Source organism: Sus scrofa, chromosome 1 (genome assembly GCF_054392235.1).
Source record: "Sus scrofa isolate SSC_HxYL_T2T_F1_AM1 chromosome 1, Sscrofa_HxYL_maternal_Yorkshire_Landrace_v2.0, whole genome shotgun sequence".
Taxonomy (NCBI): domain Eukaryota; kingdom Metazoa; phylum Chordata; class Mammalia; order Artiodactyla; family Suidae; genus Sus; species Sus scrofa.
In genome coordinates, this window is record NC_139383.1 from 26,510,765 (window position 1) to 26,527,758 (window position 16,994).

Here is a 16,994-nt window from a genome sequence, read left to right on the forward strand (position 1 = left end):
AATCCAGAATGTGAGCTGCTCTTCTGCAGAACAAATGACCTAATTGCTTAATAGCATGCAAAATTAAAAAGGGTATGCCACAGAATAAAAGAACCTTAAGAAATGTCAGCAATCAAAAGCAATAGGACTCTATATAGTCCACAATCTGAGAAATTAGAACATAGGATAGGATGGTTTTTAAAAATTATTTAGTTGTGTGTGATAATGGTGGTTACATTAAAAGAATATATTCCTGCCAGTAAGAGATGCACACTGATGTATTTGTGAGTGTGAGAACACAGTATCTGAAATTTGCTTTGAAATCGTCCAGGTAAAAACAGAGGTGATGGATGAAACAGATTTGGCAAGATGTTGATAATTGTTGAAACTGGATGATGGGTACATGGGGGTTTATCATGCTCTTCTCCACTTTCTTGTACGTGAAATTTTCTTACGGTAACTTCAAAAATCTAACTATTTCTTTAAATGCATGGTTCTAAAATCTGGCTGATGATCAGAATCTCTTGGAGAGCTTAAGGGAAGAGATCCCAGAAGCTGCACAGGCTCTGAAGTCAATCTTTCCGCAGGTACATTTGTATGGGGTGGAAGAATGGATCATCTGTCATATCCCAGGACACAGGTGCTGTCTTGATAGCTGTAGGTCTGACCCAGCAAGTCTCACACTCCTTCCTCCCTTCTGATTTCTCTCCGTTGTCTCTCTGCTTCTCCCTCCTGTCCTCTGTTTCTGCACTTTATTGAGGCTTAGGGCAGGACCCTTCAGAGGAGCACAGGGACCTGGCACCTCACAGCAACAGACACTGGCAGGTCTTTCTCACTCCCACTGAGCCTCGGTGTCCTTACAGTGAAATCAGATGCCTTATCCCCCCCCTTTTTTTGGCCAATAAACTGTTTTATTACACAAAATTAATGCTAACACTATAATTTAATTATTATGATTTTTTTTCATTTTTAAGTGTTATAGAAGCACAGTTGATATACAATGTGGTGATAATTTCTACTGTACAAAAGGTGATTTGGTAACCTCTCTTACTACCTGTGGGCGAGAGGTATTATCGTCTGCCCAGGTGTACCTTGAACTAAAATTGTTGGCAAAGCCGGGTCTTAATATTTGCACCTTTCTCTTTCATCATTTGTAAAGAGAAGACATCACAGTTTGTTCTTAAATAATTTATTTATAAATTTTGACTTATGTGAAAATTTACATTCAAATTTAGGAAAACTTGAAGAAAGCCAACACAAAGTCAACTGTTTTCTATGAGAGATAACTAAATGTGCAAATTTCAAATGCTTTCTATAATAAGTATAAATAATTCAATTTTTTCACATTAGGAATGAAAATATTGATACACATACAATATTAAAATAACAACTTTAAAAGAACTAAATGAACACACTGAAGTTTATTTGAAACCTTTAGAAAGAAATTACAGAGATATGTTGAGGAAAAAGGCCTACGGTGTTCCAAGGAGAAAACGTTATCACGTAGCACAAGTAAAGGCCATGGAGAGTTAGCGCTTGCCAATTTTCAGGTCGTAAGTCCAGGCCGAAAGAATAAAATAAAATAAAATAGCAGCCTTTACCTCTGGGGACAATGTGTTTCCCCTGCCTTTTTTTTTTTTTTTTTTTTTTTTTTTCCCCCTAGAACAAGTATGACAGTAACACACAAAGCACACAGAGACACTGCAAGCCAAGGACAGAAAGAAATCTCATACTCATGGTTACAAGGGTTTTGCTGTCCCAATGCTAAGGTGCCCCGCACCCCAGGACACAGCATTAATACAGCAAATAAGACCAGCATCAAAGGCAGCATCTCTCACTGTGATCTCCAATCTCACCCCCGCTCCTTCCCAATCGCCTCTCTAAGGAGGTAGGATACGCAGAAGCATCTATACGCTGCTGGAGAACAGTTTCTTATCAGAGGGCTGGGAAGTGGCTCTGGCCAGAGTTTCACGAAGAAGCGTGAGATTTTCATGAACTTACTGTCGATGCAATTCCGTCTTTCCTAAGGAAGGCAACCAAAGAGCATGGACGAGGCCGACACCTCCACTGCGGTCGGGAACTTGCCCCAGTCGATCACGTGATTGAAAGCAAGCAGGAAGACAGTTCAGCATCTTCCTTAGATCAAAAGGAACATCTTCACTTAAATAACTTTAAAGTTTGCAATAAAATAAATAAAGTGATTTACATAGATTGAATAGAGTGCTGCTGTTATGGATGGTGCCTGCCCCGACAACAACCAGAAAACAGGTTATTATTATTCAGTCTTCTTACAACTCCTAGGGCAGCATTTCACTCCAGTTAAAAAAAAAAAAAAAAAAAAAAAGCCAACTATTCCCTTATACATAAGGGGACATTATATGTGTACTGTGTTTATGCACACCTCAGTTCAATGTAACCTTTAGAAGTAAAGACAGTGATAACCAAGAGTTACACATCTGCCCACTAAGACGGTCTGAGTTTTAAAAGGTGCATATTGTAAAGAGCAGCTGATTTGCTTTTCATTGTTAACTTGTTCAGTTTCAGCAGCCTCAGAATCACAGTCCGTGGATGGTTCTGCTTCTGCCCTGTCTGTGGGAAAGGAATGAGGCAGGCAGGGAAATACCCCAAATGACTGACACTCTGGATCTGTCCACTTTCCCCAAGCTTCCTGCGCTCCTGGCGGGGAGGGCCCACTGGCCCTGAGGCTTCAGCTCTTCATCTCCTTGAGTGAGACAATGGGTCTCCTTGAGTGACAAATGCGGCTGGAGGGCAGAGGGAATGGCTCCAGGTTTCCTGGCCCTCCTGACCCTGTGTCTTCTCCTTTTTCTTGAAAGACGCAGCAGCAGTCCTGGCCTGCATACTGAGTCCACGAGGTCCCTGGCCTCCTGCTTGGAAGGAGAGGAGGAGCAGCCCCAGGCTGAATCCCAGGCCATCTGCTGCCAGCCATACGTGCCGCTCCCATTCCAGGCTGTGACCGAGAGCTACTTTCCTCCCTTGCTCAGACGAACCCTGAGCTAATCGTGCAAGGACGGACCCTCCGGTGGCATGGGGGTCTTGACAGCAGAGCACCACGCTGGCTAAAGTTCCAGGTCTCCCTGGGCCGGGCTGCCGCCCTGTCTTGGGCTAGCCATACATCTGCTTGAATTGAAAGCACTCATTGCAGTAGCCGTTACACTTGGCATTGCCGAAATGGTCGCAGGCGGGGGCCCGGCAGCGCTGCGTCGGGGGATCCTCTGGGACGGGCTCTGGCCGCCGGGCGCCAGGGCTCACTCGTTGGCCAAGGGGCTGGCACTCTATGCACAGCTCCTGGCTGCAGCAGGCCAGCACGTTCCTGCAGGTGGCCCGGGCGCACTTGGACCTGGAAGCGCTCTGGGTGGCTCGCGACAAGTCTCTGCGCTGGCTCAGCCTCTGGGTGGAGAAAGCAGAGAGAACGGTTGTCACGTTTCTCAGGGAGACCACAGTGCCATCTCATCTGACAGCGTGGGATCTACAAAGGGCTGTGTGGGGTTAAAGGCATCTGCCTGGCCAAGGCGACTGTGTGGCCACAGACTGGCATCTCCAAAGACATTTCCTACCCAACCCATGAGAACAGATCTGGCCCCAGTGAGGCTCCATGGAAGCACCGACCCTAACCCTGGCAAACACTGGCCCAGCTTGCCTCCATTGGGATTAATACTAAGCTGCCCTCATTTAGACAGATTCCTGGACCATTCCACAACCAATAAGAGAGATGCCTATCAATGAATGTTTGCTTTTCTTATAAGTAAGAAAATAAGTGCAGGCACCCAGGATGCTCTGCCTTCCCCTTCTGTCTCATGACAAGAGGCTTATTTAAGAAAGTCTGCGGGCCATGTAGCTTCTGCTACAAATCCAAGAAGTCTCTGATCGCTTTGCAAAGGCTTTAAGAGATTTTATTCCATGGCTGACTTTATTTGCTTTTTAAAATGAATTCTTAGGTAAACCTAGGCCATGGAAATCAGCAGTAACTGCTGGGCCTCCAACCCCCGGGCTCCCTCTGCCTTTTCCCCTGGTTTTTCCCAGGAACCCAGCAGGGAGGAGAGCCCGCTTATCACTCCAGCAGGAGGGGGAAGTCCCTCAAGATGTCTCACCAGCTGCTCTTCAGTCCTTTTTGCTTCATGAAATCTCTGATTCTGAGCCTCAATGAAACACTTCTGACAGTATCCTTCAAACACCGTGCTTCCGAGGGCGCCACATTCCCTGCCCAGGCAGGGGACGGCATTCTGGAACCTGGAGGCCGTGGGACTGGCTTTCCCCGAGGCAGTGACGAAATCTACAAGAGAGTCAAGGCGAATCAGTACCACATACGGGTCACCACGCAGACAAACGCCGACCTCAGAGAAACAAACAGGTGCCTGGGGCAGATTAGGCCAGCTTTCCTGTATCTATGAGAGCAACCCTTTAGAAACTCAGCAAAGCAACAAACAGAAATCTATAATGAAAATATCTTTGATTTTACAGATCTCTCACTTTGGCACATGCCACAGGGGTGGGTCACAGTGACAGAATGAGCATAGACCGGAGGCGCCCGCCCTGCTTTTGCATTTGAGATTCTTAAAACCAAGCAAGTGTTCTTATGATGTCCATGGAGATGTCGCTCTAGCTACTGCTCTCCAGGTTTTAGTTTTCTCTATTCTGCTGGTGTGTCAAAAGAAGTCTAGTTAAAATTCTCCCTTACAAATGCAACACGGCACGGTCTTATAAAAACCAATTCTCTAAAGTGATCACAGGGCTCTTATGGGTTTTGAAACAGGCTATTCTATGCTTTTGCTTCCCCGTGTGCTGGCAGAGCCACTGTGACTGTCCCCCTGGGCAAGGCACACTCAAGTCCCAGAGGGGCTCCCATCCTGACTTTCTGGGGCAAACCCCCTTCCACACAGAGTTTTGAAACAGGGGTGAGGAAACCTGTCATCTCACTCACGTTTATTTTCTCTGTACTCAATGAAACACAGCGTGCAAAAGCCTTTGTTTTCCGGAGTCCCAAAGTACATGCAGCCGGCTTTTCTGCACTTGCTCGTCCCCGTCCTGTCCCCCGGAGTCCGTGCGGCCGAGGCGGAGCAGCCAGAGGGAGCCTCAGGCCCGGCTCTGCGGCAGGGGTGTGGGGAGACGCTCTGGGCCAGTTGCGAGGGGTCGGACTTGGAGCGCTGGTGGCAGGATAGGGGGATGCTGGAGCCGAGGCTGGAGGCGGGCTCAGCCGTAGTCCTTTTAAAGCAAGTGCTGCAGATCCCGTTAAACGTCCTGGTGACGTTCTGGAGGCAGGCTTGGCACTTGCTGGGGTCGAGATGGCGCGTGGGGTCCGGGGGGTGGCCGGGGTTGAGCTGCCGGGCGTTGTGGCATCGCTCGCAGAAGCCGTTGTGCTGCACGTTGAGCGTGAAGGGGCAGCCGGGGCTCCTGCACTTCATGGCCGTAGTCTCGCTGAACAGGAAGAGGCTGGGAGCCGTCGGAGGGGCTGAGCGGGGGCCCCCAGAGGGCTCCTCGGGGTTCCAGGCCTCCCCGCGGGAGGCTCCAAGCGCCAGGCCGGGCAGCGCCTCGGGGTCCGGCTTGGAGGTGGGCTTTGGGGGTTTGCTTTGGTTCTTCTGCCGTCTCTCTGAGCACTCGTGGCACAAGGGCTGGGTGTTCACCGACATGAAGAAAGGGCAGTTGGGCGTCTCGCACTTGATGTCCATGAGAGAAAGCTGGGGCACGGAAGGCTCCAGAGGGTTCTGAGGGTGCGTGGCTCTCCGCCCCTGCTCATTGTTTTCCTGCCACTTCTTGTACTCATGCTGGACAAGTTCGAAGTAATCGTCTACCAGGTTTATTTCTTTGGGTAAGTTAGCTTCATCCAACCTAAAGACGAAAGGAAAAATATGAGACCACACACACAGATACTCATAGAATCTTTACATCACTAGCTCAAACTCTCTAAAAAGTCACTTTTACTTTCTAACTTCTCAGAGATCCAATTTCTAGTGAAACATTATTCAGAACAGTCATTGGGGACAAACCTACTTTGCAGTACAAACTACTTCGGAACATTGTGTTCTGTACGTTGTGTTAAACCTGCTCCTGGTCCCTAGCAGCGCTACCTGCCACGAGCTGTAACTGAGAGGAGGACCCACCCACGGGTGTTCCGTACTGATTTCTGACTCTCTGTACTTTGTTCACCTTCACTTTGAGAAACCGATTCTCTCAAGGCCTTCTTGGTCTCCTCTTGTGCATTCTGAGTTCCAGGAAACAGGCGTCTCTTTATCATAAAGTCAGGGTTACCATTTCGATACCTGTACAACTTCCACCCTGGGTCTCTCCTCCCCGCTCCACGTGGCAAAGTCATGTGTGCCACATAAACACATTCTCAGGCCAGTCTGCATCTGATGTGTCTGCCTTACCCAGAAGCCAGGAGAATGAGGCTTCTGTTTCTGAGAATTTTCACTTGCTAGTCTGACACCAGGGCAATTTAAAAAAAAAAAAAAAAAGGAAACTATCCTTGAAGTAAACACACGTTTAGAAGTCACAGTTGTGACTTGCAGCATCCAGATATGCAGAAAAATATTTATGGTTACATTACTTGATCCCATTTGAACTTAATGCTGCCGGAAGTGATCCTCTCTGACTCAGGTACAAGTCTTTGAATCTGTTGTACACTGGAGGAAACTGGCTTCAAATAACTTTACTGATGGTCCCTGGGGTAGCAGCAGCTTAAAGATAACAAAGGACAGAGCTAAAAACAAACTGCTTACTTTGCAGCATTAATTAGATGGGTGGTGCCATGGTCCCAGCCTTGAACGGGGATTTCTATCACCGTCAAGTACTCTTTCAGGAGCTTTTCCTTCATCTCATTTTCGGGATCTGTCAAGAAGTGAACTTTTAAGTCTTCGAATCTTCCTCGCTCTCTGTTAACAAGTGGAATAGCTCGGATTTCTGAGGGAAAAAAATAACACATGAGCAAAACATGATTCTACTAAATGAGACTGTGTGTGATCTCACTGTGTTTATATAATGACTACATTTTGAAAATGCAGAAAGGATCCAATTACAGCATGGAAAAGCATTATCTAGCCACAAAATCAAATGGGGAAACAAGCTGCGCTAAACTCTAATAAAAAATGCACTGTTTCCAGGAAGCTCACAGAATATTAAGCAGCCTGAAGACAGTGGGTCTTACTGGTTAAATTCCCACACTTCAGAATCAGACCGATCTGAGTTCAAATCCTTACTTTGCCACCATCCAGCTCTGAGACCTTGGGCAAGTTATTTAACCTCTCTGAGCTTCAAGTGCCTCAACTGTAAAAGCAGGCTACCAGTGCTTAGAGCACCCACAGGGATGATGTGAAGATGAAATGGAATAAGGTACCTGAAGCAGTTATGAAATACCTTATTAATTCTACATGAAGCTATTATAATAATGGCTAACCTGCCAGATATTCACCTGTTCCATGCCAGGCACTCACTGTATCATGGGTTAATTAAGAAATGGCAGCAGTAATACACATATATCTTACCTGCCACTAACATGCTGGCAGTACTTCCCAAGCTATACACAAGAAGGTGGCAGGACCCTGTAATTACTGCTATTGCATTATTGCTGCTAACCAAACAAGTGACAGAATGCTGTATTTAAATAAAACTAATATACTGAAAGGAGACTCTTCCAATAAGGAACAAAAGGGAAAACCCTGATGTTCGGCAGGAATAGAGGGTACCACGATCTACCAGCGGTTACAAAAGTGAATAGAGGCTCAATTTTCTCACCTGGCCCACTGTCCTTCAGGGTCACCAGGGGGACAAAGTGTTGGCTGTCGTAGCCGAGAACGATAGGGTATCTGTAGCATTCCTGGGCGGGCCAATGCAGAGGCAAGTAAATTCCGCCCACCTTCAGAGGAGCGAAATTAGAACCCGATTCCAAACTTCTCAGCATCTTGTCTGTTTAAGGAAAAAGAAAGAAGACATAAGGCCCTCTGTGACTTTCACCAGATTCCATTTAGCTATGGTCCCCTGTAGCTTTAGGAGCTTGGGTTTTCCGAAGAGGTAACGCATTAAAGCTGAAAAGCACTTAAAGACAGATAAGCCATCAGCAGGCATCTCACCTGAAATGACGATGATTGGCCTCCTGAGGATGTTGCAAAGGACGAATATGTGTATTTCTTCCAGTGAATTATACTGAAGTCCACTTCGGGCCACTGGTGTGTCCGTGGATGCCATTTTGATAAGGTTGTCCCATTCCTCAGTCCAATTCTAAGGGGAGAGGGGAAAAAAAAAGGATTGAATGTACTCTGTATTCAAAAAACAACTCTGTCTTCACTCTTAATTATTCACTTTGATCACTCAGCTTGCTTTTCCCTTTTCATGAAATCATCATTCAAATGATCACCCTATTTTCCCCATTTTGGTTTTCTTCCTTTACTTTTTTCCACCACAAGGTAAACTCAAAAGTAGGGGAAGATGGGGACAGCACCTGCTTTCAAAAAAATCCCTGCCAAAAATCCAAATGTGCACAAAAATCCCAAACTTGTGACTGAAAACGGGGAGGCACCCGTCTGAATGTGATGGGCTGGCTCAGTAAAGCATGCAAAGGGCAATCAAACTGAAAAACAACCAAAACGCCACAGGGAAGGCCATGCTCAGAAAGATCCTTCTACAATGACTCCCCAGCTGGGAAGCTGCTGCCCTGGAGACCCCCCAGCAGTGACAAGAGCCTCAGATTCGTCTCAAGGCAGGTTTCTGGTGTTTTCCACTGAGTTCATGTGACCTGGCAAATCATATGCTCCTTGAGAGCAGGGACTGGCCTGAGGTACCATTTTCACACCATGGAGCTCTGTCAGTAGATGCCTGATGGAGAAACACAACATACCCGGGTGTCATAGCAAAGCCCCGTTTCCACGAATTCCTGAGATTTAAGGGACTCCAGCTGCCAGCGAAATTTGAAGTTGCGTGTGTCCGTCTCCTTGAGGGTGCTGAAGAGCGCCTTCCTCAGCACCAAGTCTGTGTCCTGAACACCCCACATGTACTGGGAAGCAGCATGCATGAGGCAGTTCCCGTCCCCTGAGGAGAGAAGGGAGACAAATTCAATCAATCAGCATCCAAGGCCTGCAGAGGTTTTCAGAACAAACCAGGCTTCTTCCTGTTAGACTCGACAGAGCTCTTGAGAAAAGCGAACGAACAGGTTGATTTTGTAGTTGAAGGGCAAACTGGTAGCATTTCACACGGTGATGACAGCTTGAAAAAAATCAGTCTTTTTACACTTATTGTTAATGAATGATATGAACAGAGTCGAGGAGCCAGGGACTGAGAGTCAGGAGACCTTGGTTCCAGCCTGGCTTTGCCCTAACAAGTTTAGCTGACCCTGGAGGGGTTGGGGGTGGGGGGCAATTGCTTAACCTGTGCTTAACCTCTTGGTGAAATGCATGGATCACAGTCACCAAAGTTCTTTCCTTTCTAACATTCTTGACTTTCTGGCTAAGACACTGGCACGACTGCTCTCTAAGAGAGAACAAACAGGGCAAGAAGCTCAACCCAGGAAGCTGGTCTGACTCCATTTACTAGACAGGGACGGTCTGGCTATGACTCAGTGGTAAATGACTTGACCATCCCACTGCAGCTTCTGGGGCCTGGGAGTTTCCTCTGCTGCTTGGTAGAATGGGATGGAAAAGACTGAACTACCTACCGCCCCCGAAATGCTTTGTGCAAACCTGCTTGTGAGCAATTAGAGTCCTTTTTCAGAGTTAAAGAATGCCTAGTTGTCAACATTGGACAATAAGTCAGTGTTTAGGGCTGGCATTTTAAGAATTTTGAGTCTTTTGAGAAAAAAAAAAAAAGGTCTAATTTTACTCCATCACTTTGTTACTTTTTTGTGAAATTATAGTTGATTTACAATGTTGTACCAATTTCTATGGCAAAGCAAAGTGACTCAGCCATTATATATATTTTCTATCATAGCCTGTCCCAAGAGACTGAATACAGTTCCCTGTGCTGTACAGCAGGACCTCATTGCTTATCCATTCTAAAGGTAATAGTTTGCATCTACTAACCCCAAACTCCCAGTCCACCCATTTCACTCCCTCCCATCACTTTGTTACTTTTATAGGTTAAAAGCCACAATTCGGGAGACTGCATTTTTTTCTATCTTCAGAGAATAAACATTTTGGAGGAATGTTTACTACCAAAAAGGTTAACTCCTTAGTCTCTTTTGGCAAGTGCATAATTGTTTTGATAAGGAAAAGTTAGAGCAATAAAGCTATTTTAAATTTTATCGAATTTTAATTATAGTCAACTGTAAAACAACAACAACAACAACAAAACACCCTCAAATATATATATCCACAGCCAGTATCCCTTCAGTTTACACACTTAGAAAAACCAGCTAAATAAACATTGAAACACACAAACCAAAGAGATCCCTCAAGCCCTGTGTCTTGGCAGGAGTGTGGCAACAACTGCATTCTGTTGAAATTTCCCCTTTGCAAAATCTAGAGCAAAGATAAGGCTTTTTTTCTTCTTCTTGTGCTTACTTTCAGTTCTTTATTGAGATGCACCAGCATAAAATTCCCTAAGTAACATCTGGAATTCCCCAGCGCTAAGTTATTTGACTAGCAATTGAGCAACAGCTATTGTACTTTTTGTTCTGGTGTGTAGACATTTAAACTGCGAAGTGCACCCTGGACTTTCCAAGTGGGCGTGGTCAGAGTGAGCTGGAATAGGGCTACTCATTAGACAAGTGAAATCGCTGCAGCCAATAGACGCTGGAATTTTTCACATGAAGTTTCAATTTTATGCCACCTACTCCCTTCCTCATTCACCGCAGTCTCATATCCTCAAATGCAAACTTGTGAATCACCCCCTCCCCAAACAGACCACTGACTTTGTAGACCCCTCCTCTAGGGGGAGGGCTTAAAAAAAAGGTGGTCATAAAAATCAGAGAGGAAAAGTCATTTGTTTCCCTCCCTCCTCTAAATACCTTTTCATCCTTTTCCAGAATTTTAAGGACTTTTCTTGAAAGTAGGGAAATACAGGGATTCTGAGCCTAAAAATCCCTATTTCCCAGAAAATGACAGCTAAATTCATTTGCTTTTGGAGTTTTATTTGTAGCGTGAATCCTTGATCTAAATGACATTATCTTTGCAAAACAAGTGTTTACTCTTTATATTCCTTTTTTTTTTTTTTCTTCCTGAAGGCACCAGGGCAAGTTAAACCTAAAATTTCTGTTCATGACAATACAGTTTTTCTCCTTCTACCACATTTCTAATTTGACAGGATCTCTTTGTTTCCAACTCTCCCAAAGTGGACTCCATTTCTTTTTGTAATAAAATGGGAGAGAGTTAAAACCACAAACTGTCAGGAATATAAACCCCTTGATAGTGACTTAACATAATTACCTACTTCTAAGCATGACTCGATTTAATGCCAAGAACAATGTAAACACTAGCTAGCCCCAGTGTTCTTTCTATCCATGTTTCTAAGCCACTATGCTTCAAAAATAAAAGCAAGATGATGCGGCAAGGCGCCTGACCCTCAGAACCAAAGCAAAAAAACACATACCTCATTCGTGCCAAGTTACCCAACCAAAAATGGCCAAAGTTAATGTACCGAGTCACTTAATGAACTTAATGTTCTTATCATTTCACTGTCAACAAAGGTGTATTATTTTGCCCTTCAATGCATTATTTTGATTGGTATGGTTTAGGAACGTCACTGAGCTAAGGACAGGAGATTTCTGGCCTTACCTAGACTGTAAGCATTTAGTTGTCTAGGGCAGTCTACTTGCTTCCTGTAATAATTAGCTACCTTTATAAAGGAGAATTCGTATCTGCCCAAAACAGCATGCTTGAATGTTTCTGTGATGTACATACTCTTGTTCAAAGGAAATAATTAAAACAAAACAGTAAAGCTTAGAAGAGGAACACAGCTACTAGTTATAAATGGCCATTGGGCAGAGAGTCACAGACAGCAAGAAATGCATTACGAGGACTCCCTAAAAATAATGAAGGAGACATCTAAAATCTGGGCTAAAAATCTCAAGTATCTTTCTAGTTCATATCAAGGGATCACAGGCAACAATCCTAGGCAGGGGAGGAGCCAACAACAGCCACTGGTTAACCCATAAAATGCCACCGATTCAAAAAGTATAAGGCCACCGACAGAAGCATTTTCTAATAGCTGTGGGAAACACTACCAGTTTTCACACCATGCTTTCCTTTTGAACTTAAAGCCTTTTCTATTACTGGCTAGGGAAAGTTTTTTTTCTTTTTTAAATAAGGTATAGTCAATTTACAATGCTCTGCCAATTTCTGCTGTCCAGCAAAGTGACATACAGACACACACACACACACACACACACACTCCTTTTCTTACATTATCTTCCATCATGCTCTATCCTAAGAGACTAGACATAATTCCCTGTGCTATACAGTAGGACCTCATTGCTTATCTATTCTAAATGTAATAGAAGGGTTTTATTTTGTTTTTTACAGATGACTCAACAGTTGCAAGAATTAGATACAGAAGTCGTACATATATACTATAAGCATATACTTAATAGGGGGATGGTGTCTAGAAATGCAGTCCCCAAGCCTCAGTGAGCTCTGCTCTCTAACATACACAGCTAGAAAATATCCCTAATTAAAATATTCACAAAAGAAGCCTGCTTTCCTCACACGTCCCTCAGAGAGCCTCTCTACTAAGGTTATCTATGGCCTCAAGAGATTTGAGCTTGGGTTCAAATAAGAGCTACCACCTTTTAATGAATGGGACCCTGCATCCTGGGAGCCACCCCACTGACAAAAGCAAGTCTTACCATTCGTTTTCAGTGCCACAAGCTTCCTCACTTCTCGACACCAGTTGAGCTTCTTCTGGCTTTCCAGGGAGGCCTGGATGTTCCTGTCGATGAGAGCTTTGTGGATGATCTCCCGAAATTGCGGACAAAACTGGCAGGTTCTGAACATTTCCAGAGTGTATCGGTGCATGGATTTAAAATGGTGAATGATTCCATTGGTAGGTTTGAAAATATCTTCTGGAGTTCTCTCTCTTATCTTCACAGCCTTCCGCATGTTGCTCAAATACAAAGCCAGGGGAAGGAGTTGCTCAGCCATGGTGCTCTACAAGGCCTGAAGAGGAGGGAAAGAAAACCCCATTCCGTTAGCTCGACTTTGATAGGGCTCCTATATACCTGCCTGCAGGAAACCCCAGTGTTTGATCTTGTCATTACCCTAATCAAGAGGCAAAAGATCTTAGTCACCTCTGCTCCCAGGATACTAGCTGGCCCCACAGATTAACTCACACTGGACTGTTGTAAGTTACATCACTTTTAAAGATTAGTCTAAACAAGAGAAGGAAGGCGGGGAGTGGGTACTGAGGAGGAGGGGAATAACCCGTGTTTTCAGTAACGTCTGTCAGGGAGCCAAGCCTGTCTGTCAGCAACAGGTACTGTGTCTAGTGACCAACCCAAGCTCCCATCTCACTTCGATGCTGCTCTGGGGCAGCCACTGGATTTTAGGAGCCCTGAATGCAGTTACAGGCACAACGGAGTCCTGACGAGCCTGTTTTCTCTCCTAAGAGCACCACCAAGCAACCCTGCTCTTAGGCAAAGTCTTGCTTTGCCTCTTTTAAGCGCATCCCCACCTCCCCACTGCAAAAGGCAGTAAATATTTTGTAAAAAGTCCTGCAATTTTATGCTGCCACCTAGGCTGCTGATTAGAATTTCCTCTTCAGTCCCAAAGAGAAATACTTATAAAGTGCTTACTTATAAAATGTACTATAACATACAAAGCATTAAACTGAATGTTTTACAACCAACAAAAAAGCCTATTTCCAGCAAGATGCTTTGCAATTTTACGAGCCATCAGCCATCTTTCAGAACCCCTCCATTGAACTTTACAACATCAGAATAAGAAATTAATAATAACAATATGGCAATAATAGAATGATAAATTCCACACTGCCAAGAGCAGATAGTGGAGCTCAATTACATCAACTCAACTGCCAACCAAATTTTATTATCGTCCTCCAGGTACCAACCCTCAGATGCATTTTCCACCCTGTCTGCACCTGATATTGTCAAGCACAATACACTGGTGGAAAGAAATAAAAGTCTGAAAGCAGACCAAGAAAGACGTTTCAGACAGAGGGGCCACTCGGGACAAATGAAAGAGAAGGAGGGCAAAAACCAGCATTTCCAACCCAAGGCAACCATGTGGAATGATGCGAACTGACATAAGGCGGGATCTCTAGAGCACAGAGCAGTGCGGAGCACCAGCTTGCAGTCACTGACCCTTAGTAGGGTGCCCTGTCATCCATCCTGATTTCCAAGAGAAAGACAAAGACAGTTTCAGAATATCTACAGAGGCCCTAGGAAGTTTCCCTGCAGTTGCTTTTTTTTTTTTTTCCTTCATTATTATTAAAGTAGACTTGATTTACAACATTTCATCAAGTTGTGTTGCAGAGCAAAGTGACCCAATTACACACACTTCCCTGTGCTGTACAGTAGGACCCCACTGCCCACCCATTCCAAATATAGCAGTTTGCATCCCCCAAACCCCCAAATCCCACTCCTGCATCATACCATTGGCCAGGGCAAGCCTCTAGTTGAGATAGAAGTTAAACTAACCTAAGAGGGAGGCAAAAAACCTAGATTATAGGAGAGCCAGTGCTGGGTGGGTGGAGGCACCCTTGATAAAATGGTCTAAGTGAGCATGGGCCACTCAAAGGGGAGAGGTGGCTTGGATGACCCCATGGTTGCCTCTGAGGAGTTTTCTGGTGGTAGATTTAGATCGGGATTCCTAATCTGACAGCTGTTGAAGCCCGGAAAAAGTCATTCTCAGGGTCAAATGGCAATCTCTCCTTTGATGTCAGACATTCTCTGCAGGTGGAATTAAACAAAATCATGGCAGGACCACAGACACAGAGAAGGGACAAAAACATCACACACACTTCCCCTCTGTGGCATGGCAAAAGTTGCTTTCACGATGTCATTCACATGTCCATCCATCACTCACCAAGCACCACCTGACCACATATGACCACTGCCTGACCATCAAGACCCAGGCTTGATGCTGAGGCTAAAGATCAAAGACGCCCTTCTTCCTGGGCTTGAAATCTCATGACCATCTAGGTCTCTTGCTACAGCAACGCAAGTACTGGTCCTGCTCAGGTAGGTCCCATGTCATGCAGGGGCAGGGCTCTGCCTGGAAGCCAAGTCTTCCAACACCTGCCCCCTTGCTCAGCTCACAACACCACACCTGTGGTTGCAGTGCCTGCTGCTCCCACATGGGAACAGACAGGCAAGAGCAAGGTCTGAAACAAGGTGTTGCCTCTTTTTGCTTCTCAGACTCTCCTATTATTTTCCGCACCTAGGATCATTCAGCAAAGCTCTCAAATAGTAAGAGCTGCAATCATAGGCCAGACATGCAAACGTCAATATTTCATAGCCCAGTGTCATCTCATTCATTGGTTCAACCTCGAATGGCCTGCAGAATTGCCTCCTTAAAAGAAATCAAAACTCACTGCCCAAGTGCCCAGAACTTGGCCTTCTCCGTACTTATAATTAAAGAATAATCTGACCCATGATAAAGAATTTCTGAGCTATGATTGTAATGTCCTTATAGGCAAAGATAAACAATACTGCCCTTAACATTTCTTGCACCCTTCTGTTACCTTCACTGACTTTTTTCATCCAAATCACCCCATCGAAGTTTTGGAAAGTACCCCCCTCATTCAAAAATTGTATTAAGAATTGGAAAAAAAAAAAGTAAGATACACCTTAGACACGGAGAATGAAGCAGTAACTGGCTGCTTAACCATCTGGAAGAGTGGGGCTGTAGTCCAGAGAACTCTTAAACAGTGATTCTCCCAAAAGGTGGCCCTGAGACACTTGACCAGAGCAGCTTTCCAAGGAAAGAAGATCAGAGGCAGGGAGAACTGAAAACAAAGCGGTCTCAACAAGAGCTGAGCTCCTTCCTTACTTAATACTACGGCTTTCCTGAAAGGCCAGGTGGCAGGATGTGGGACGACCCCGGCTGACAAAGGCAGTCTGACTCGGGGGTAGGGGCCTGCAGATGCTTTAAACTGGAGCTCCCCCACGCCCTCCCCCCAAAGGCAAGCCGAAGACCCGCTGCTACATACATACTTCTCTGACGCTGCTGAGAGTCTGCAAGCGGTCCCCAGAAAGCTTAGCGGTCTGGGCCCCCCTGACCCCCACCCCCCAAGTTTTGCTGCCCCTGCGACCTCCCACTCCTTTGGGCTGGTGCTGCACAAACTGGAAAGCGGCCACAGCAGTTCTCAAGGTCTACGTGGCCTTAAGCATGCAGCGCTTGATTCCAAAAAAAAAAAAAAAAAAAAAAAAAGACAAGCCGAAGGGCAAAGCACCAACGACAACCCGGACCAAGCGGTCCAGGGCAACGCTCCCCAGGCAGCTGCCATTCAAGTTCTCCGCATTATCTGCAAGGAACAGCTGGCTGGAGGAATCCATGCTGTCACTCCAACATCTGGCGCGGCCACCTCCACTCCCAGCAGTTCAGAACCAACAGTGGCACAAACGGCCCACAAACTACCCTCCGGGACAGCTGCAAACCCAGGGCCAGGTCGACCAGGCCAGCCCCGCGGGTGGCTGCCCAATTCGCACCCGCAGCTCTCGCCCCGGGATGCCCGTGGCGGACGGCGCGGGGATACGGCGGTTACCTCTCCCGGCCGCGCGATCCGCTGCCGAAATCCCAAGTCCAAGTCAGGACAGGCGTGCGCCGCAGCCTGGGGTCACGGTAGGGGTCGGATGCAGGCGGCGCCCCATGGACGCCCCGCTCGGGGCTCGCTTGCTGGCCGCCGGCCGGGGGTGTGGATCTCGCCAGCTGCCGCCGCGGCTGTTCTCCGGACAGCCGCTCGAGCCGCTCCGCCCCCGCGGCCTCCTAGTTTGCAGCGCTTGGCCGCCACTAAGGCTGCAGACTGCCAGTTCTCTTTTTTCCCTTTCTGTTTTACCGCCCGCGGACAGCAGGGGATTTCCACCCAGGGACTTTCCAGTCACGTGACGCCGGGCCGGG

At 46.1% G+C, this 16,994-nt stretch overlaps 1 protein-coding gene across 2 annotated transcripts; it reads right to left on the reverse strand.

The window, feature by feature from the left end:
- Positions 1–1,152: 1,152 nt before the first annotated feature.
- TNFAIP3 (TNF alpha induced protein 3) lies at positions 1,153–16,904 on the reverse strand. Of its 2 annotated transcripts, XM_005659182.4 has the most exons (9): positions 16,642–16,904; positions 12,764–13,073; positions 8,825–9,015; positions 8,061–8,208; positions 7,726–7,896; positions 6,714–6,894; positions 4,919–5,823; positions 4,089–4,270; positions 1,153–3,387 (listed from the first exon to the last, which is right to left on the reverse strand). In XM_005659182.4, exons 2-9 carry the CDS (start codon positions 13,056–13,058, stop codon positions 3,103–3,105), a joined length of 2,358 nt encoding a protein of 785 aa, XP_005659239.1. In that variant the 5' UTR covers positions 13,059–13,073; positions 16,642–16,904; the 3' UTR covers positions 1,153–3,102.
- Positions 16,905–16,994: the final 90 nt, after the last annotated feature.

Excerpts from the sequence above, each read along its gene's own strand:
- TNFAIP3 (XM_005659182.4), bottom strand. The coding sequence starts at position 13,058 with ATGGCTGAGCAACTCCTTCCCCTGGCTTTGTATTTGAGCAACATGCGG. Across the intron at positions 7,897-8,060 it reads GCCAATCATCGTCATTTCAG|ACAAGATGCTGAGAAGTTTG; the intron begins GTGAGATGCCTG and ends TTCCTTAAACAG. Across the intron at positions 3,388-4,088 it reads AAAGGACTGAAGAGCAGCTG|AGGCTGAGCCAGCGCAGAGA; the intron begins GTGAGACATCTT and ends TTCTCCACCCAG.